We start from the raw sequence: 22,099 nt of genomic DNA on the forward strand, positions 1-22,099 counted from the left end.
CCGTTTCAGAACCCCGTTCGATTTCCAAGACAATTTTTCCCATTGAAAATAATAGAAACTGGATTAATCCGTTCCTGGATCCCACAAACTCAAATTTTAACAGGAAATACACTGGATTTTAAGGTAAAATATTAACAAATATTCCAAAGCAGCATTCAGATTCTGGGGCACAAACACACACATACAATGTGCAGGGCGTTCGGATTCCAAAGCAGAGTTCGGATTCTGGGGCACAAACACACACATACAATGTGCAGGGCGTTCGGATTCCAAAGCAGAGTTCGGATTCCACGACAAAATTTATTACAAAAAAAAAAGTTTGGATTCCAAGTCGTAAGAGTTCTGGGGTGTTCGGATTCTGAGGTAACACTGTACTTTACTTTTTTTAATTGAGAATAATATGATATAGCATGTCAATCCAATCCAAAATTAATTTTTTACATCGTTACACTTACATGATAATTTTAAATCAGAGAATCAAACATGAATTACAATGAAGATAAAGGAAATTTTAAAGCACTCTGCCAAATCATCAAGCTTCAAACAGAATGTGTTAAGAAGGGGGGGGGGAAATTGAGTAGGAGGAGAGGCATAGGAGAGATTAGTATTAGAGAATGACACGGTGACGGTTTACCCGCGGCCACCGCATTTAAGCCGCGGGTCACCGCCGAAAACGGGGAAGAAAACTAGCAGTCGCTGCGGTGACGGGGACAAGGCCATTCACCGACCGCGGAAACGGTGAACAGGTTTGTCCCCGCGGGCCAATGTACCCCCTTCTAGGAACCGCTATTTACCTGTGTTTCACCGCTCCTCGCTCGTCTGGCCAGCAGGCCTGCCTCCGTCCAAATGAGGCGGGCCCGCCCCTCCCCTCCCCTGCCTCCCAATGGCCTCCCCTAAGATCGCCGGCAGGAGGGTACCCAACCCCTCCTGCTGGACCCCCCCAACGAACCCTCCCACCCCGGAACCCCCTTAGTCTTACTTTCCAAGTTGGACCGGACAGCTCCTCGCTCGTCTGGCCAGCAGGCCTGCCTCCGTCCAAATGAGGCGGGCCCGCCCCTCCCCTCCCCTGCCTAACCCACAGGATCCTAGGGCCTGATTGGCCCAAGCACCTAAGGCCCCTCCTATAGCGGGAGTGGCTTTAGGTGCCTAGACCAATCAGGCCCTAGGATCCTGTGTGTTGGGCAGGGTAGGGGCGGGCCCGCCTCATTTGGATGGAGGCAAGCCTGCTGGCCATACGTGTGAGGAGCCGTCCGGTCCAACTTGGAAAGTAAGACTAAGGGGGTTCCGGGGTGGGAGGGTTCGTTGGGGGGGGGGTCCAGCAGGAGGGGTTGGGTACCCTCCTGCCGGCGATCTTAGGGGAGGCCATTGGGAGGACCGGCAGGAGGGGTTGGGTACCCTTCTGCTGCGATTGTCGGGAGGGCCGTTGGGGGGGTCTACAGGAGGGGTTGGGTGCCCTCCTGCCGTGATCGCTGGGGGGAGGGGAGACTTGCAGCCGTAGCCGCGGTCACTATGCTAATCACGGCAGCATTTAAAGTACATGTCGTGTTTGTTTTTGCATTGCTAGCCCCAGGGGTGGTGGAAGATTAGTGATTGAAAAACTGTATGAAAAATAACTATTTTAAATTTAGTGATCAAAATGTGTCAGTTTTGAGAATTTATATTAATTAATTTTTTCTCTGCGTGTTTTGTTTTTGTATAGTTATTAACTAATATTTAACTAAGTTTTAAAGTTTTAAAGTTTTAAAGAATGTTTCCTTTATACGTAAATAAAGAAAAGTGAATGGGATTGCAGTGGCGGTGACGGGGCGGTGAATGGGGTGGCAGTGGCGGTGACGGGGCGGTGAAGAGGATGGTGAGACGGGGACGGGGCGGTGACGGGGATGGTGAGACGGGGACGGGGCGGTGACGGGGATGGTGAGACGGGGACGGGGCGGTGACGGGGACCAATTTTTTCACCGTGTCATTCTCTAATTAGTATGAAGGAATGAGAGATAAGGACAGAAGAGGATAGGGCACAGCCAAGGTGTGAAGGCAATGAAGAAATACTACAGAATAAAGGAAAACAAGAATGGGTAAGAAGGGAGAAAGGAAATGTGGGTAATTGGCTGAAGAATGCAAACAGGCAAAGGAAAAAAGAAATTGAACTTGGATACTCTTAACATAAGTCAAGGACAGTTTCACTAGCTTGCACAGCAGTAAAGCATTCCTAAAAACAGCAACCAGCAAATATGTATAAAAAGCAAGGGAGACAGGAGAGGGACAAACAGGAGAAAATGAGGAAAACAAAAAAAATACTCACCAAAGATACATGAGGAGTTGCCAGGAGGAAGAGTTTTCCTCACCAGCATGTTTTGTTTCAGAAAAGCGGCAAACTGGGCTGAAATGAATCACAAAAAGAATTACAGCATCAAACCCCATCTAAAGGGTCTTAGAGACCTTACTCATCTAACAAAGTTTGAGAGATCTCACTCACAAAGAGTTATAGCACAGCCACTTATAAAAACTAGAGTTAACAGATCCCATTTACAGGATCTGAGATATCATAGGCAATATATCTGCAGTGAATGACATATCAACTATCTGCAGGATCTGATATTCTACAGCGTTTCAATTTTCAAAATCTCTCCAGCCTGTTTACACAGAGGGTAATATTCAAAATTTTACATAACTAACTAAGCATAAAAAGTTTGGCTGAAAATTGTTCACCTTTCTACCCTCTGATTCAATGCAAGTAGAAATACTTTTATATGCAGGGGAAAAGGGATGGTAATAGGTTGGGTGGGGGGCAATACTCGCACGTACTTTTGCAAGTGTACTTTGTAGAAAGCAGGTGCAAAATAGGTGGATTTAAAAAAAATAAATAAATAAAAATTTACCCACTGGCATGATTTTTCAAAGGGAGAGTGTGCAGGGAGTTCATCTTTAAAAAAAAAAATAGCTTCAAACCATGCAAACAGTTTCAAAGGTGTGCTCAGATCCTATTTTATGTCCTTGTTCGAGTGGCCAAACTCTTGCATTCAGGCTATGAAGGGTGAGTTTGTATATAAAGTGCACCCAGCAAAAACCAAAGAGGATTGACCCCCAAAGTATCTACAGAGAAGAAAATCCAGAAGAAACCAAAAGAAACTCTGTGGAATGACGATGTTCCTTAAATGAACTTTATTTGAAAAATTTCAAAGTTCCAAAGGTACAATAAATCATCCACATAAAATAAAATCATCTACCCGGCCATGGGAACTGCCAAGCAAAGTTCGCCTTGGGGAGAAATCCCACTACCGCTGTGGCACTGCTGCCAGAGTATGAAAACAAGCGCGCCAGAGTATGAAAACGTGGGAAGGCAATAGTTCCATCAATGGAGCTCTATCCATACACCAGAAGCCCTTTACTGAATAAGCTTCATACAAATGTAAATTTACTTGTCAGTCACTAAACCATTTCCACAACTCTACAAAATATAGCGTTTGATAAAAAACATATTCCGTCTGTAGACTCACACCGAACCCGCAGCTCCACCACAACCAGAAACCAGAAAAGAAGTTCAAATAAAACATATACTCACTATCAACTTTGTTGATAGTGCCTGGAGATGCCGGTTGCTCAGCACTATGAAGGCAGAATTGTTTAATAGTCACTGTGGTCTCTCTTTTTTTTTTTTTTTTTTTTACAGTGAAGGGAAAGAAGAAAAACTGAGACCCAGTCAGACCCTCTATCATAGGAGGGAGGGTGAGGCAGGGACCTGGGGGGGCCCAGGTGTAACCCCTAAAGCTGGCACTGTTCAGCCGGACACCCCTGTTTCACTGAAGACAAACCTCATCAGGAGAAATAATATTGCCATCTCACTGAAGAGAAACCTCAACAGGAGAAATAGAATGGCAGTCTCACTGAAGAGAAACCTCAACAGGAGAAAATAATTTTCCAGTCACAGCCAGAATTCAGGAGTTAGTTGAATAGCGACCATCACCTGCTGGGAGATAGAGCATACTGAAGACGCAGGAGGTATGCCATCCAATAGGACCACCTGTTAATCAGTTTCTCTATCTCCACCTGCTGGTAGATGTGTGCTATCCCATTGGTCTCTGGATTCATCTGCTGCTGTTGCTAAGGAATGAGTATTCATGAACTGATGAGAAGCCCAGGATGCTCGGTGGACTTATAAAGAAGCATTTTCTCAGCATATGGGATCCTTATCTACACATCCTCCCACACTATCTACACAGCCAAACTTTAAACCAGCTGTAATCCTGCCATGGCAGTCTAGCTTAAGTGATTACCACATCTTCCTTTTCACATTCACACCCCAGGGGGATTTTGGAGTGAGGGTAGCCGCAGGTAACCCGCCGAAACGGTGAGGGGGAAAAAGTGCTCACTGCAGATACGGGGACAAGGCCATCCACCGCCCCATGGAGCGGTGAATGGCCTTGTCCCTGCAGTTAAGAGAAGGAACGCGTACAGACACCAATCGCGTGCGGCCCCCTCCCTCCTTCCTTCATTTCTATCTACCCATCTCCCTCCCTCCTCTACCTTCACAGCGCGTTTTGAGTAACTTTCACAAAGCTGTTAGAGCCTGTAAGTAGTAGCGTGTGTGTGTGGGCGGAAGCTTCTCCTCTGATGCAACTTCTGGTTGTGTCAGAAGAGAAACTTCTGCCCACACACGTACGCTACTGCTTGCAGGCTCCAACGGCTTTGTTAAAATTACTCAAAACACACCACGAAGGTAAAGGGGAGGGAGATAGATAGATTCGGGTAGGCAGAAAGGAGGGAGGGGGGTCACGCAAGGGGTGCTGAAGGGCGGTGAGGTGGCAAGAGGGAAGGGTGGTGGAGGAAAGGAACAGATGCTGAAGGGGGGTGGAGAGGAACATATGCTGAAGGGATATGGGGAAGACAGAGAGTGGGGAGAAGACGCTGAAGGGACTTGGGGAAGACAGAGTGGGGAGAAGACGCTGAAGGGACATGGGGAAAACAGAGAGTGGGTAGAAGACGCTGAAAGGACATGGGGAAGACAGAGTGGGGAGAAGACGCTGGAAGAGAAGATCTGCAGGACAAGAAAGAGGCACTGTGGATCAATTTGGAAAGAGGGAATGGTGAATATATTTACATTGGTGTGATATACAGGCCTCCTTTACGGATGGAAGACGTGGACAGAGATTTAATAGTAGACATTCAGAATTTTTCTTAAAAAGGGGACGTTTTACTAATAGGTGATTTTAACATGATGGATGTTGATTGTGGTATCCCTATTGTGGTGTCTTCTAGAAGTAGGTAGATCCTGGATTCTCTACAAGAAGAACTGTTCCAGCAGTTGGTAATGGAACCCATGTGGGAAGGGGTCATACTGGACTAGTGTTTACAAACGGGGAAAGTGTTTCTGAGGTTATAGTGGGTGATCATCTGGAATTACAGGCTTCTGTGGTAAACAAATTATTTATTTATTTATTTATTCATTCATTCATTCCATTTTCTATACCACTATGGAAACACTTTTAAAACAGAGGATGGTGAAGTTTTTGGAATCCTATGGATTACAGGACCGGAGGCAACATGGATTTACTAGAGGTAGGTCTTGTCAGGCAAATGTGATCAATTTATTTGACTGAATGACCAGAGAATTGGATACAGGGAGTGCGCTAGATGTGGTGTATTTAGATTTTAGCAAAGCCTTTGACAGTGTTCCACACAGACATCAAATAAATAAACTGAGTGCACTTGGGATGGGTCCCAAAGTGAAGGGCTGGGTCAAGAACTGATTGAGTGGAAAGCAACAGAGGGTAGCGATCAATGGAGATCGCTCTGAGGAAAGGGAAGTTACCAGTGGTGTGCCTCAAGGTTCTGTTCTTGGGCCTATTTTTTAAAAACATTTTTATAAATGATATTGAAGGGCTGTTGGGTAATATTTGCCTCTTTGCATATGACACCAAAATCTGCAATACAGTAGATATCCAGAATGGTGTGAATAACATGAAGAAAGACCTGGCGAAGCTTGAAAAATGGTCTGAAATTTAGCTGCTAAAATTCTATGCTAAGAAATGCAAGGTCATGCATTTGGGCTGCAAAAACCCGAGGGAACGGTATAGTTTAGGGGGTGAAGAACTTATGTGCACGACAGAAGAGTGGGACTTGGGTGTGATTGTATGTGATGATTTTAAGGTGGCCAAACAAGTTGAAAAGGTGATGGCGAAAGCTAGAAAGATGCTAGAGTGCATAGGGAGAGGTATGGCCAGTAGGAAAAAGCACAGTTACTTACCGTAACAGGTGTTATCCAGGGACAGCAGACAGATATTCTTAACGCATGGGTGACATCACCGACGGAGCCCCGGTACGGACACTTTTACTAGAAAGTTCTAGTTGGCCGCACCACGCATGCGCGAGTGCCTTCCCGCCCGACGGAGGAGTGCGTGGTCCCCAGTTAAGATAAGCCAGCTAAGAAGCCAACCCGGGGAGGTGGGTGGGACGTAAGAATATCTGCCTGCTGTCCCTGGATAACTCCTGTTACGGTAAGTAACTGTACTTTATCCCAGGACAAGCAGGCAGCATATTCTTAACGCATGGGTGACCTCCAAGCTAACAGAGAGGGAGGAGGGATGGTTGGCCATTAGGAAAATAAATTATGTAACACAGATTGGCTGAAGTGTCCATCCCATCTGGAGAAGGTATCCAGACAGTAGTGAGTAGTGAACGTGTGAACTGAGGACCAAGTGGCAGCCTTGCAGATTTCCTCGATGGGAGTGGAACGGAGGAAAGCCACAGAAGCAGCCATAGCTCTGACCCTGTGGGCCGTGACAGCACCTTCCAGTGAAAGACCGGCCCGAGCATAACAGAATGCAATGCAGGCAGCAAGCCAGTTGGAAAGCGTCCGTTTAGAGACAGGACGACATAGACGGTTAGGGTCGAAGGACAAAAAGAGCTGAGAGGACGAGCGATGAGCCCTGGTACGGTCAAGGTAGTATGCAAGGGCACGCTTACAGTCCAGCGTGTGCAACGCCTGTTCCCCAAGATGAGAATGGGGCTTAGGGAAAAAGACAGGCAACACAATGGACTGGTTGAGGTGAAATTCCGAGACCACCTTGGGAAGGAATTTAGGATGGGTACGCAGAACCACCTTGTCATGGTGAAAAACAGTGAAAGGTGGGTCGGCAATCAGTGCATGCAGCTCACTAACCCTCCTGGCAGAGGTGATGGCAATGAGGAAAAGCACCTTCCATGTAAGAAATTTGAGTGAAGTTGTGGCAAGAGGCTCAAACGGAGGTTTCATGAGGGCTGATAAAACCACATTCAGGTCCCAGACGACTGGAGGAGGCTTCAGAGGTGGTTTGACATTGAAGAGGCCTCTCATGAACCGGGAAACTAGGGGATGAGCCGTAAGAGGTTTTCCGAGGATAGGCTCATGAAACGCAGTGATGGCACTGAGGTGGACTCTAATTGAGGTAGACTTGAGGCCAGCGTCGGAGAGAGAGAGCAAATAGTCCAGTACAGTTTCCACCACCAATGAGGTGGGATTGTGATGATGTAGTAGACACCAAGAGGAGAACCGGGTCCACTTCTGATGGTAACATTGGAGGGTGGCCGGTTTCCTAGAGGCATCCAAAATACGACGGACAGGCTGAGACAGATTCTCTGGAGAGGTCAGCCCTAGAGAAACCAAGCTGTCAGGTGGAGCGAGGACAGATTGGGATGTAGTAGAGACTGATGCTGCTGCGTAAGTAGAGTAGGAAACACAGGGAGAGGAATGGGCTCCCTGGAGCTGAGCTGGAGCAGGAGGGAGAACCAGTGTTGGCGAGGCCTCCGAGGAGCGATGAGAATAATGGTGGCTCTGTCCCTGCGTAGTTTGGATAACGTCCGCAACATCAGAGGCAGGGGAGGAAAGGCATAGAGGAACCGATCCGTCCAGTTGAGCAGGAATGCATCCGGGGCCAGACGATGAGGAGAGAAGAGTCTGGAACAGAACTGGGGCAGCTGATGGTTGTGAGGAGCTGCAAAGAGGTCCACCTGAGGAGTGCCCCACTGAGCAAAGATGGAGCGGAGTGTGGGAGGATCCAGAGTCCACTCGTGAGGCTGAAGGATGCGGCTGAGATTGTCGGCCAGGGAGTTCTGTTCGCCCTGGATATAAACAGCCTTGAGGAAGAGACTGTGGGCCGTGGCCCAGGTCCAGATGCGGATGGCCTCCTGACAGAGGAGGGGAGATCCGGTGCCGCCTTGCTTGTTTATATAGTACATGGCGACTTGGTTGTCTGTGCACAGGAGAAGAACCTGAGGGTAGAGAAGGTGCTGGAAGGCTTTGAGAGCATAGAACATGGCTCTGAGTTCCAGGAAATTGATGTGATGTTGACGCTCCTGAGGGGTCCAGAGTCCCTGGGTGCGAAGATCTCCCAGGTGAGCTCCCCACGCATAGGGGGAGGCATCTGTGGTTATGGTCATGGAGTGAGGGGGTAGATGAAAGAGTAGACCCCTGGAAAGATTTGAGGAGTTCAACCACCATTGAAGAGATTGCTGAAGAGACGATGTCACAGAGATGGGATGAGAAAGAGGATCCGAGGTTTGCAACCATTGGTTGGCAAGAGTCCATTGAGGCATCCGGAGGTGGAGTCGCACCAGAGGAAGCACATGGACCGTCGAGGCCATGTGGCCCAGGAGGACCATCATCTGCCGGGCTGGAATGGAGTGATGGAGGAGCACCTGACGACAGAGGTGGAGCAGGGTCCGTTGTCGGTCGGAGGGGAGAAACGCCCTCATCAGAACTGGTGTCGAGAACTGCTCCAATGAACTGAAGTCGCTGTGAGGGAAGCAGATGCGACTTGGGGTAGTTGATCTCGAACCCCAGAAGATGGAGGAAAGAGATGGTGTGATGAGTGGCTTGTAGCACAAGTGGAGACGTAGGTGCTTTCACCAACCAATCGTCCAAGTAGGGGAACACCTGGAGGTTGTGAGACCTGAGGAAGGCTGCCACCACAATAAGGCACTTGGTGAATACCCTGGGCGATGATGCGAGGCCAAAGGGGAGCACTTTGTACTGATAGTGACGGTGTTGTATCTGAAATCGGAGGTAGCGACGTGAAGTCAGATTGATTGGTATGTGAGTGTAGGCCTCTTTGAGGTCTAGGGAACATAGCCAGTCGTGTTGAGAGAGAAGAGGGTAAAGCGTGGCCAGGGAGAGCATTCTGAACTTCTCTTTGACCAGACACTTGTTGAGGTCCCGGAGATCGAGGATGGGGCGGAGGTCTCCTGTCTTCTTGGGAACCAGGAAGTAGCGGGAGTAGAATCCCTGACCCCTTTGGTCCGGAGGCACCTCTTCGATGGCATTGAGAAGAAGGAGGGATTGGGAGGAGTGAGAAGCAGACTCGATGGGAGGATTGTCTGGTGGAAGAGTCTGGAAGTTGAGAGAGTAGCCGTGGCGAATGATGTGGAGGACCCACTGGTCCGAAGTGATGACCTCCCAAAGGCTGAGGAAGAGCTGAAGACGTCCTCCGATAGGCTGAGGAAGAGGTAGCGACGGTGGGAGACTGGCTATGCCCTGGAGAAAGGAGTCAAAAGGGTTGAGATGGTTTTGATGGAGGAAGAGGCTTGGCAGGCTGATGAGACTGCGATCGAGCCTGAGGTTGATGCTGGTGACGAGGACGGCGAGACTGTTGCTGAGGCGGGTTGAGAGGTCTGGCCGAGAACCTGCACTGGTAGGAAGACTGTTGTCTGTAGGGGCGAGCAGGTGGAGTCTTCTTTTTAGGTTTGACCAGAGTGTCCCACCTGGTCTCGTGTGCTGAGAGCTTCTGGGTTGTCGAGTCTAGGGACTCCCCGAAGAGTTCGTCACCCAGACAAGGTGCGTTAGCCAGGCGGTCTTGGTGGTTAATGTCAAGGTCAGAGACTCTCAGCCAGGCCAAACGGCGCATAGCAACAGCCATGGCAGATGCTCGAGAGGTCAGCTCAAACGAGTCATAAATGGAGCGAACCATGAACTTCCTGAGTTGGAGGAGGCTGGAAATATGCTGCTGGAAGAGGGGGACCTTACGTTCCGGAAGATATTTTTGTAAGGAGGAGAGTTGTTGCACCAGATGCTTTCATGTAGAAGGAGAAGTGGAAGGTGTAATTGTTTGCTCTATTTGCTAACATTGCATTTTGGAAAAGGCGCTTACCAAATTTATCCATAGTTTTTCCCTCTCTGCCAGGAGGGGTGGAAGCATATACACTGGAACCCTGAGATTTTTTCAAGGTGGACTCCACCAGGAGAGATTCGTGGGGCAATTGAGGCTTGTCAAACCCTGGGATTGGAATGACCCGGTACAAGCTATCCAGTTTGCGAGGGGCCCCGGGAACAGTGAGGGGAGTCTCCCAGTTTTTGTAAAAAGTTTCACGTAAGATGTCGTGGACGGGCAACTTCAAAAATTCCTTGGGAGGTTGCTCAAAGTCTAGGGCATCGAGGAAAGCCTGAGACTTTTTAGAGTCGGATTCTAATGGGATAGAAAGAGCTGCTGACATCTCCCTAAGGAATTTAGAGAAAGAGGACTGTTCCGGTTTGGAAACGGTGTCGGCCATGGAGGGTTCTTCGTCGGTCGACGAAGCGTCCTCTTCGGTACCGTGTGGGGAGTCTTCCCATAAGTCCGGGTCCCTAACGTCGGGGTGTGCACGTCTGGACTTCGGCGTGGAAGGCTCGGTATGGCGGGTCTTTGAGAGAGATTTGCCTGAGCGTACCGAGGCGGTACCGGGTGAGGAAGACCGATGTCGTTCCTGGGACCGGGAAGGGTTGGCAGCGGCACGGGCATGCACTGTAGGCGGTTCAGCCAAGAGTACCGGCATGGAGGTATTAATCAGTACCGAGGGGGGTCGACACCGATGGGATAGTGCGAGGCTCGGACCGGTCCTGTACCGGAAGGTGCGGGGCCCGCAACGCCGGCAACAGTTGTTGTAGTTGTTGCTGCAGCTGCTCCTGTAATTGGGATTGGAGTATGGCCGCGATGCGGTCATCCAGGGGGGGCACCGGTACCGCTTTTTTCTTCTTCGGTACCATAGGTGCCGCTCTACGCTCCGGCGATGACGAGGCCGATGACGAGGCACTCACCGATATCGGAGCGGAGCGTTTACGGGGTCGGTGCGGTGCCGGAAGGGTCTGCGTCGCGACCGTGGCAGGAGGGTGTTCCAGAGAATTTGAAGGCTTCTTAGTCGGCTTACCTGGGCCCAGCGACCCCGAAGAAGGATCCGGTGGTGTCGACGTAGTCGGTGCCGACTTTGGAGGTGCCGTCGACGTCGTGGCAGGTTCCATGGCAGATCCGGTACCGAACAAAATATTTTGTTGGATCTGCCTATTTTTTAAAGTGCGCTTTTTAAGCGTAGCACAGCGGGTGCAGGTGTCAGCCCGATGCTCTGGACCCAAGCACTGGAGGCACCAATTGTGCGGGTCGGTGAGAGAGATCGGGCGTGCACACCGCTGGCACTTCTTAAAGCCCGGTTGAGGGGGCATGAAGGGAAACACGGTCTCCGCAAAATCGAATCCGGAGGCCTGTATGGTGGCAACAGGCCCCGCCGGGGCCGGCCTGAAAAAATAAGGAAAACTCGACGAGTTTTTTTTTTTTTTTAAAGCAAAAATAAAAGGAATCCGAATAAGAAAAATAGAAATAAGTGAGAAAAAACGCGAGCTGGAAGGCAAAAATTAGTTTTTCAACGGCCGTTGAAAACACATGCATCTTCTTCGCTCCGCGGAAACGAAGAAACTGGGGACCACGCACTCCTCCGTCGGGCGGGAAGGCACTCACGCATGCGTGGTGCGGCCAACTAGAACTTTCTAGTAAAAGTGTCCATACCGGGGCTCCGTCGGTGACGTCACCCATGCGTTAAGAATATGCTGCCTGCTTGTCCTGGGATAAAGGAAGTACTGATTCCCCTGTATAAGACTTTGGTGAGACTTCATTTAGAATAGTATGTACAATTCTGGAAGCTGCACCTCCAAAAAGATATAAAAAGGATGGAGTCGGTCCAGAGGAAGGCTTCTAAAATGGTGCGTGGTCTTCGTCATAAGTTGTATGGGGGACAGACTTTTTTTAATTTATACTTTTTATTTAGGAATTTTCATGTTATAAAACACAACTTGCAACTGGTCAGAATAAAACAGATAATAGAAAGTCATCCCCCCTCTCCCCAAGCACTCCAGTGTTAAAAGTTCAATATAGCACTTCAAACTCTATGGGAGAAACCCTCCCAAACAGAAGCCCAAATGACCTTAAATCTTCTCCACTGACCAGAGCCACATTTTTTTGACATCTAAATATTCAAATTTTAACAAAGTAAACATTTCAATTTGCCACATAGTAACAGCGGGCACATCTGCTTGCCTACACAGTAAGACAATATTGTATTTACATTTCCTAGCAATCCCAAAGAAGAGACCTGAGCGAAAAGACATCCGTTCTCAAAGGAATCCTTTTATGCAGGACGGTCTGTAAGTATAATCCAACAAAATACTAAAATATTTGTAGTCTCTCACAGGACCAAAACATATGAAGCAGACCAGCAGGAGTTGAATGGCACTTGGGACACGGAGCATGAGAAGCAAACCCAGCAACATAAGCCTGGTAGGGAAAGACATAAAGATGTAAGAGGATTTGTAGTGTTGTTCTTGTAGAGCAATGGAGCAGTCGGACGTTTACGGTGTTTCATAAGAAGATGCAATCCGTCGCCTGAAATCTGTTCTGCAGGAGAAAGATCCTGATTCCACACCACCATAGTCCAAAGAGGCACTAAAATTGCCCAGACTAACATGAATGGGGACAGACTTAAAGATCTCAATCTGTATACTTTGGAGGAAAGGCGGGAGAGGGGAGATATAATAGAGATAAAAATGCGCATGAGTCAAGTCTTTTTCATTTAAAAGGAAGCTCTGGAATGAGAGGGCATAGGATGAAGTTAAGAGGGGATAGGCTCAGGAGTAATCTAAGGAAATATTGTTTTACAGAAAGGGTAGTAGATACGTGGAACAGTCTCCTGGTAGAGCTAGTGGAGACAGACTGTGTCTGATTTCAAGAAAGTGTGGGATAGGCACGTGAGATCTCTTAGAGCAATGGTCTCAAACTCAAACCCTTTGCAAGGCCACATTTTGAATTTGCAGGTAATTGGAGGGCCTCAGAAAAAAATAGTTAATGTCTTATTAAAGAAATGACAATTTTGCATGAAGTAAAACTCTTTATAGTTTATAAATCTTTCCTTTTGGCTAAGTCTTAATAATAATATTGTAATTTATAGCTAGTGAGACATATGATCAAGAAACTGTTTTATTTTACTTTTGTGATTATAATAAACATACCGAGGGCCTCAAAATAGTACCTGGCGGGCCGCAGGTTTGAGACCACTGTCTTAGAGAGACGAAGAGATAATGGTTACTGTGGATGGGCAGACTGGATGGGCTATTTGGCCTTTATCTGCCATCATGTTTCTATGTTTCTCTGTTTTTATGAGAATCTAAAAAAAAAACCAAAACAAAAAGGAAGACCCAATAATTCACAGTAAAAACAATCCAAAGATTAAAAACAACAGATTGTGGATGTCCTGAAAGATTATTTTTATTCGCTTTTCACAATAAAAATACAAATAAAATTCTGAATTAGTAATACATGTATGATTGTCCTGAGTGGCGCCACTCTGCTTGTTTCAAGCCATTTTCAGGTTTTATGCTCAAAGAAACGAACATTGTTTTGCTCATATTTTTATCTTTGTACCCTCATCAAAGGCGGTCTTGCCAAAACACAGACCGTGTAGGGTCCATCAGGACAATCATACGTGTATTACTAATTCAGACTTTTATTTGTATTTTTATTGTGTAGAGCAAATAAAAATCATCTTTCAGGACATCCACATCCTGTTGTTTTTATCTATAAGAATCTCAAAATTTTCCCATTTTTATGGGAAGGATTAAGAATAACAGCCTTTTTAGGATTTTCTAGTTTACTGCTCCCCCACCCAATACTACTCTGTGGCATAACCCTTAGCTACCTCATTCTGTGCTATCCTGCCTTAGGTTACTTAAACATGATTTATACTGAAGGATAGCAAATACCTATAACAAGTGTTCTCAGAGGAGAACAGGCATATATTCTCACATGTGAGTGATGTCATTCACAGAACCCGGTATGTTATTTGTGGTTTTATATCCCACCAAATCCTCCTAAATGAAGTTCAAGATGGATTACAATATTCATCAATACAGTATGAATACTAAACTTAGTATACATCCATCACTGCAGTTAACAGCAATCTGTGTAGTAATAACAGTGAATCAGCGGTCGGTCATTGAAACAACACTATCAAGTGCACTGTCACTTTAAACTAAACTAAACTAAACGTTAGGTTTGTATACCGCGCCATCTCCACAAGCGTAGAGCTACGGTACTGCCCATATCAATTGTGTGCCAGTGCCTTCCCGTCTGACATCAGCTTGCGGGACCTGCAGTTTAGTAACAAAGCTAAGAAGCAAGCTAGGAGAGATGGGCAAGTTGAGAGAATATATACCTGTAGCAGGTGTTCTCCAAGGACAGCAAGCAAATATCTTTGCCTTCTCCAAGGACAAGCAGGGATATATAATCTCACATGTGGGACTCCCGAACTGTTAGGATCATGTCTCTGGGAGAAGTTATAAGAATTAATGGCTTTCTTTCTAGATTCCAATATTTTATGAGGTACTATCCAAAATATAAAAAATTAAAGTGTCCTCATTTAGTTAAGTACCAAATGGTAATCAAAAAGTTTATTATCAAAAAATTATTTCTGATATATCTGATCAATTTCAATATTCTTATAGTTAGCAAATACCAATTCATTTGTATTCTTATTATATGCTCAATTCAGTTTTCAGTGATAGAAAGGAATAGACCTCAGCGGCTACATCTGTACAGAATCAGATCTCTTATAATACAGAATTCAAACATAACTAGCCTACTCATTGGTCATATCCCAGCCGCCATCCTATTAATAAATTAATTCTTATTTTATTTCAATTTTCAGTCTTAATTCATAAAACTTTGATTCAATAAATTAGCTAAATTATTATACTAATTTATTGAATCAAAGTTTTATGAATTAAGAGGTTTCCTTTCCAGCTTGGGTTGATTCAGTGGCTGCTTGCCTTGTAAGCATTGCTGCTGGTCCTTATAAACCTCCTGATAACAAAGCTGCAGGTGTGGCTCTAAACTGGGTCCCCCATGAATGTTGTGAGTTACCCCATATACATTCCCCTTAGAAACAATATTCCCAGAACTATTGGTTCTACCTGCCTCTTGTTCCCCATTCCATAACTTAGGTAAAAACAAATGGGTATTATGCTGCTCAGTATTAGACCATCCCTGGCTGGTTCTGGGCTGATATATCAGTAGTGTACTTTAATTTCGGGACAGTATTTTCCTTGCCTAGTCCTGGGCACAGGCATTTTCTTACTGCCCTTCTCAGTCACAGAGTCTACCCTGTGACAATACGTATCTTTGCTTTCCTGACTACTTGACTCGCTTCTCTTAATTTTTCCAGATATTTAAGCCTGTCTTCTTCTTTCTGCAATCTTTTGTAGTTTATGAAAGCTAACCTCTTTTTCCTTACCTTTTCAGCTACTACTTTTGAGAACCAAAGGGACCTTTTCCTTTTCCTTCCTTTCCTTACAAAATGGTTTGTTGCCCTTACAATAGCTCCTTTCAGTTTTGCCCACTGCTTTCCTACTTCTTCCAGAAATCCCTACTTCATCCAGAAATCCCTACAACAATTCTGATGTAATCCCCCATCTGAACAAAGAACTTTTTAAAAGTCTAGAACCTTTACTTTTGAATGAACCCTTTCTACACCTGTCTTAATATTAAACCACACCATGCAGTGATCACTGGATATCAGTTGATTATCAAAATAACATCAGAAACACTTTCCCCATTTCTAAGTACTAAGTGCAGTAGGGCACAATCCCACTTGGATTCCACTACCAGCTGCTGGAACAGTTCTCTTAGAGAATCCAGGATCTCCCTACTTCTAGAAGAACCCCATTATAGAAATGATCCAATCAACATCTGGCAAGTTAAAATCACCTATTAGTAATACTTCTGCTTTTACAGCTATTTCTGAATGTCTACTATTCAATCTCTGTCCACTTCTGTCTTTGAAGGAAGTCTGTACAGTAAACACCAATGTAAATGCATTTTCTATTCCCTCTTTCCAGACTGACCCATAATGCTTTTTTTTACCCTGCAAATCCTGTAATTGCATGGCTTTAATATGATCTTTAAAGTATAACACCATGCTCTCTCCTTTTCTTCCTACCCTGTCTTTCCTGAACAGATTATAGCCTGATATAACTATACTGTATACCAGTCATGGTTCTCCGTGAACCACATCTCTTAATAGACACTAAATCCAACTCAGCCTCTTCCATCACAGACTCTAGATCCAGAACTTTGTTTACCATACTTCGAGCACTGGTATATACACCTCTGAGGAGACACCATCTGGATGGAAGGAGAACGATCATCCAGTCGTCAACGCCTACTATGTGTCAATGAAGTTGATGCTTGGTAGAGAATGACACGGTGGCGGTTTACCCGCGACCACCGCATTTAGCAGCGGGGAACCCGCCAAAACGGGGAACGAAAACTAGCAGTCGCTGCGGGGACGGGGACAAGGCCATTCACCGCCCCGTGGAGCGGTGAATGGTCTTGTCCCCGCAGTGAGGCATGAAGGATTGCGCGGTCCCCGCAGCCCACACCCGCCTGCCCAATCGATCCTAGTGATTAGCCAGCTCTCTTCCTTCTCCTCACCTTAGTTTGTAGGTTTTCTTTTTCGGCGACCCGCACGCTATCAAAGAGCCGCGCACCCGCTGCTGCTCAGTTTCGATCTTCTGCTCTGACGCAACCGGAAACAGGAAGTTGCAGCAGAGCAGAAGATTGAACACTGGGCTGCTGCGCGTGCGCAGCTCTTTGGGAAAGCGTGCAGTTCGCCGAAAAAGAAAGCCTGCAATCTAAGGTGAGGAGAAGGGAGAGAGCTGGCTAATCACTACGATCGATTGGGCAGGCGGGTGGGGGCTCTTTGGGAAAGCGTGCAGGTCGCCGAAAAAGAAAGCCTGCAAACTAAGGTGAGGAGATGGGAGAGAGCTGGCTAATCACTACGATCGATTGGGTAGGCGGGTAGGGGCTGCGAGGACCGTGCGATCGCCTGTGTTCCCGGCTCAAACTGGAAGGAGGGAGTGAAAGGGAAAAGGATTCGGGCCAAGGGGATGAAAACGGAAAGAAAAACCCACAGCAGGAAAGAAAGGGAAGGACAGGCAGGTAAGCCAGATGCTAGAAGCAGGGGGGGGGGAAGAAAGAGGGAAAAAAGCTAGATGGGGTTGTAAAGAAGAGACACACTGGTATGGAAGAGGAAGATAGGGGAAATCTGGACACAGGAAGGAAACAGAAAGAGGGGAAATTATGTGCATGGGGCATAGGGACAGAGACATAAAGGGGACATGCCATGGGGATGGTATATGGACACGGGGGGGGGGGCAATGGAAGATACATAGGGGAGATATTAGAAATGGGGAAAATAGGAGCACAGAAGCGAGATGGTTTGTGGGGATGGGACAGGGACCGAGCTCGCAGGCTCCAGTGGCTTGCACAAATTACATTGTAACGTGCCATGAAAATAAGAGGGAGGAAGGTAGATAGATAGGCCACGCGAGAGGAGCTGAAGGGTGGTAGAAAGGAACAGATGGTAAAGGAGGGAGGGAAGGGTGGTGGTGGAAAGGAATAGGACAGACATTGAAGGAGGGTGGAGAGGAACAGACCCTGAAGGGAAATGTGGAAGACAGAATGGGAAGAAGACAGATGCCAGACTATGGGGGAGCGGAGGGAAGAAGATGGGTGCTAGACCAATTGGGGGAGGGTGAAGGGACTGCACAGTAACAGCAAATGGAAGACGCAGAGAGAAGACACACAGTGGATGGAAGGAATTGAATGAGAAGATGTGGAAAGCAGAAACCAGACAACAAAGGTAGAAAAAAAATTCTATTTATTTATTTATTTTTTGCTTTAGGATAAAGTAGTATATTAGTTGTGTTGATAAAAATTTATAAACAAAGCCCTGCCAGCTGAACATCTCTTTCTCTAGTTCAGCAGCAGGAACTTTGATTTATAAGAAAGGAATAAGCTAAATATTACAGTACTAAGGCTTATATGGATGCAGCGGGGACGGTGACGGGGCGGTGAATGGGATGGCAGTGGCGGTGACGGGGCGGTGAAAGGGATGGCAGTGACGGTGACGGGGCGGTGCAGAGGATGGTGGGACGGGGACGGGGCGGTGGCGGGGACAGATTTTTTCCCCATGTCATTCTCTAATGCTTGGGAGGACACAGTGGTATGCCTAAAAGGGGAAGAACGTTTGCGCTTTTAAGCTTTCTTAAGTTGTAGCCAGCACCAGAGCCTTAGAACGGGACTCTGCAGTGCTTCCAGTGGCTACAGTCCAAAATTAGTCTTGTGCGTGACTCAGAAAGGAGTCACCCTGCAGGATTTAAAGGAACTATACAAAAAACCCACCAATACAGTTCCAGGATGGTAATAAAAGAAAATGTACTATTCAAAACAAAGTCAGAATGGCTCAAAATCCAATGTAACATGCAAATGTCCAAAACAAAATAGCCAGATGAAAACTCTGGCAGCATTCAGGATTTTCACTCCTAATGCAACAGTTCTCCCTGTGATACACTCTTTCACAGAGCTGCCTTACAATAAAACTTCCTTTTCCCCAAGTCTGTTCCCAGCAGAGCTCAGGTAAGCACAGTTCAGAGTACCAAATCAGTTCCTGAAGAATATGTTTTCCCTCAAACATTTTTAGCACAAACACAAAATAAAGCCTCCAGCCTAAAATGGAGCAGGGATGGGCAAAGAGGAGTGTCACAAGTTTGCCTTTCAAAAGCACAAAAACAGCTTTCAAAATTCCCACCCAGATGGAAGCAAACTTCTCCCCACAACACTCTCAGCTTTACAAACAAATGCACAGTCCAGGAAGTCCTTGAAAATGACTGGGAGCAGAAAAAGGACCCAGCCAATAAAAGTAAAAAAACCCCACAAAACCTCACAGTCATTGCTCAGCTACAGCTGGTTCCCACTCCTACATCCATCGGTTCTGGAGCTCCACACAACTCCCTATCTTAGAAACATAGAAATTGACGGCAGAAAAGGGCCATAGCCCATCGAGTCTGCCCATACCAACTCCCTGATTCTTACTCCCCTATAGATCCCACATGAATATCCCATTTTCTCTTAAAATCTGACACGCTGTTGGCCTCAATCACCTGCTGAGGCAGCTCGTTCCAATGATCGACCACCCTTTCGGTGAAGAAGTACTTCCTAGCATCACCTTGAAATTTCCCTCCTCTGATTTTCAGTGAGTGTCCTCTGGTTACCTTGGGCCCTGTAAGACTGAAGATATCATCTTTCACCTCTATACGCCCCGTGATATATTTAAAGGTCTCAATCATGTCCCCCCTCTCTCTTCGCTCCTCCAGTGAGTACATCTGCAGTTTTTTTAACCTTTCTTCATACGTGAGATCCCTGAGCCCCAAGACCATCCTGGTAGCCATTCACTGAACCGACTCAATCCTCAACACATCTTTCCGGTAGTGTGGTCTCCAGAATTGAACACAATACTCGAGATGAGGTCTCACCATGGATCTGTACAGTGGCATTATGACTTCAGGTTTTCTGCTGACAAAACCCCTATGGATGCAGCCCATCATTTGTCTTGCCTTGGACGAAGCCTTCTCCACATGATTGGCAGCCTTCATATCATTGCTAATGATCCTGCCTAACAGTTTGTTGAGCTCTGCTGGCTTATCAAGGGGGGGAAGACACACCCTGTTCTACCTGAGTCAGCACCAAGCTGATCCCCTCACTGGCTCCCCCAGTGGACACTAGGGAAACCACAGGGACCAAGGCAGGCACAGAGCCTGACTGGTCACAATGTGCTAAGTCCTTTGACACTTGAGGCACAGATGATGCTGATGTAGAGTTCTGACAATGCAAGGAGCCTGATGATCCCAATGTGATGTCAATGCCAGTTTCACAGGATGCTGCCATGCTCAAAGTTGATGCAAATGCCAATGTGGTACCAAAATGTTTTTCAAATTTAAGTTTGCAGTCTTTAAGTGACCTCTTTTGCATGATCAGAATCCAGACACTGGACATTAGGCCAGAGCCTGAAATGGTCCGATTACACAGAGTATTTCTTAAAGGTGCTTGGTACCACCTTTGACTTGGAGGGGAAAACAGCCGACAAAGTCAAAGGGCTCAATAGCCTGGGGAGCTCCAGTAAACAGTTTCCCCAAAACAATCAGTGCTCCTAGGAAGAAAAAAGGGCTTGACTTGAAGTGGTCCTAAGGCCAAAAATAAAAAAGTTGACAAAATTAATCCAAAGTCAGTAGGAATACAGAAGTTTCCAAGTTTACTTAAAATTTGATTAACTGCCTAATCAAAATTCTAGGCAGTGTGCAATATAAAATACATGTAAGAATTTAAAATCAACAGAATACAGACATAAAAGCTATGAAAAATAAAGATGGGAAGGCAATTTAAAAAATCATAACATTAGATGCGCTAAGAACACTGAAAGGCACAACTTCTCAACTCTGTGGAAAACGAAGAACTATAGGTCCCATGAGCAGACGTTGGGCAGGATGGTGCAAGCACTCCCTTAAAAAATTTTAAGTGACAGTGCACTTGGTAGTGTCTGTATCATGGATGGAGTAAGAATATTATGCCTGCTTGTCCTTGGAGAAACAATATACCCCAACAATGCAACGTAACACATTTGCTATGTGAATGGGAAGCTCCATTGCTTTCAAGGACAATTACCTTGAGCCTGTTTGTGTGTCAGAACAGGCCCTGCTCTCTGCATATGTGTCTTCAGTAGCTGGGTGGTGCTAATCTGGGTAGTCTTCTGAGCAGGTGACAGACTGGTCATTTTAGTCTTTGGGCTGGAGGCAGGACTACTGGATACACTAGACAAGTCCTTCCAAAATGGAGGGAAAAAAATTCATTCTCAATATGAAAACACAAACGTAAGTATTCAAGATCTAAAGGGGATGAAAAAAGGAACCATTTTAGAAGATGCAAGCATAACAGCACTTTGTTGACACAGAGAAAAAATGTGTCTATTTTGCAGGGCAAATTTCAGGCTACCACATAAATGACCAGTCAACATTGACAAAGCAATTTCAAACAGGACTGAGGGACATTTTGAATCACCTGGGACAAAGAACAATTCACCACACAAAAACAGTGATGGAAGCCCCTGCGCCAAAATGAACAGGAGGGGCAAAGATTGAATTTAATTTCAATCTTCAGACTCTCCAGTGGCAAAACGACCCAGTTTTATTTATACAATAAAGAGATTAGGTTCTTATCTTACTAATATATTTTCTAGTAGATAGGTGTGTCATTCTGGACAGATGGGTTAAAATATCCCTGTCAACCTTACAAGGCTAGCTGTCAGCATTTTTTGTTGGCCTAATCAATGTCAGTAAAGGTTTATGGGAAATTATTATTAAACAGATCTAGCTCTGGTAATGTCAGTGCAGAAAAAGCTTAGAAGACTGATAGGCGGTATACAAATTTTTATTAAACTTGAAACTTAGGGCTCCTGGTCATTGGGTCTCAGAAAAGACATTACAAAATTATCAGTGCTTAAGATTAATAAAGAGCCCTGATAGATGGCTGGGTGGATCCACAGTTTTAGATAAAGAATATCTCAAGCTTTATGTTCTAGGACAGATAATGTCCATAAAGGGCCACTGTTTTAGAGAGAAACCAGGTGTCACAGAGAGATCCTGGAAAATAAACTCGATAGTTTCTCTCTTTTTTTCTCTCTCTCTCTCTTTTCTCTGGAGCCTTGTTTATCCCCTTCTCTCTGGGCTTTTTTTTCTCTCTCTCTCTGGATTCTTGTTTTCTTGATTCTTCTCTCTCTCTGCCTCTCTTCTCCCTCTCAGCTCATCACACCTCCACATCTCACCTAGTCAGACATACACATTCATGCAGGTAAACTGTCCTTTCTCTCTCATTTACACACACACAGAAACAGCCTCTAAATCTAAATGTATACTCTGTACTTGTAAAAGCCTATTTCTATCTCT

The 22,099-nt window shown here is 46.0% G+C and overlaps 1 protein-coding gene across 6 annotated transcripts in view; it reads right to left on the reverse strand.

Moving 5' to 3' along the window:
• KANSL3 (KAT8 regulatory NSL complex subunit 3) overlaps window positions 1-22,099 on the reverse strand; it is a 165,655-nt gene that overhangs the window by 35,788 nt on the left and 107,768 nt on the right. For all 6 annotated transcript variants that reach the window (XM_033947699.1, XM_033947698.1, XM_033947701.1 and 3 more), the window contains exons 14-15: window positions 20,823-20,979; window positions 2,300-2,377 (exon numbers count right to left, since the gene is read on the reverse strand). In XM_033947699.1, the coding sequence (XP_033803590.1) occupies window positions 2,300-2,377; window positions 20,823-20,979 (235 nt within the window). The remainder of the gene's footprint in view (window positions 1-2,299; window positions 2,378-20,822; window positions 20,980-22,099) is intronic.

This window comes from Geotrypetes seraphini, chromosome 6 (assembly GCF_902459505.1).
Source record: "Geotrypetes seraphini chromosome 6, aGeoSer1.1, whole genome shotgun sequence".
Lineage (NCBI taxonomy): Eukaryota > Metazoa > Chordata > Amphibia > Gymnophiona > Dermophiidae > Geotrypetes > Geotrypetes seraphini.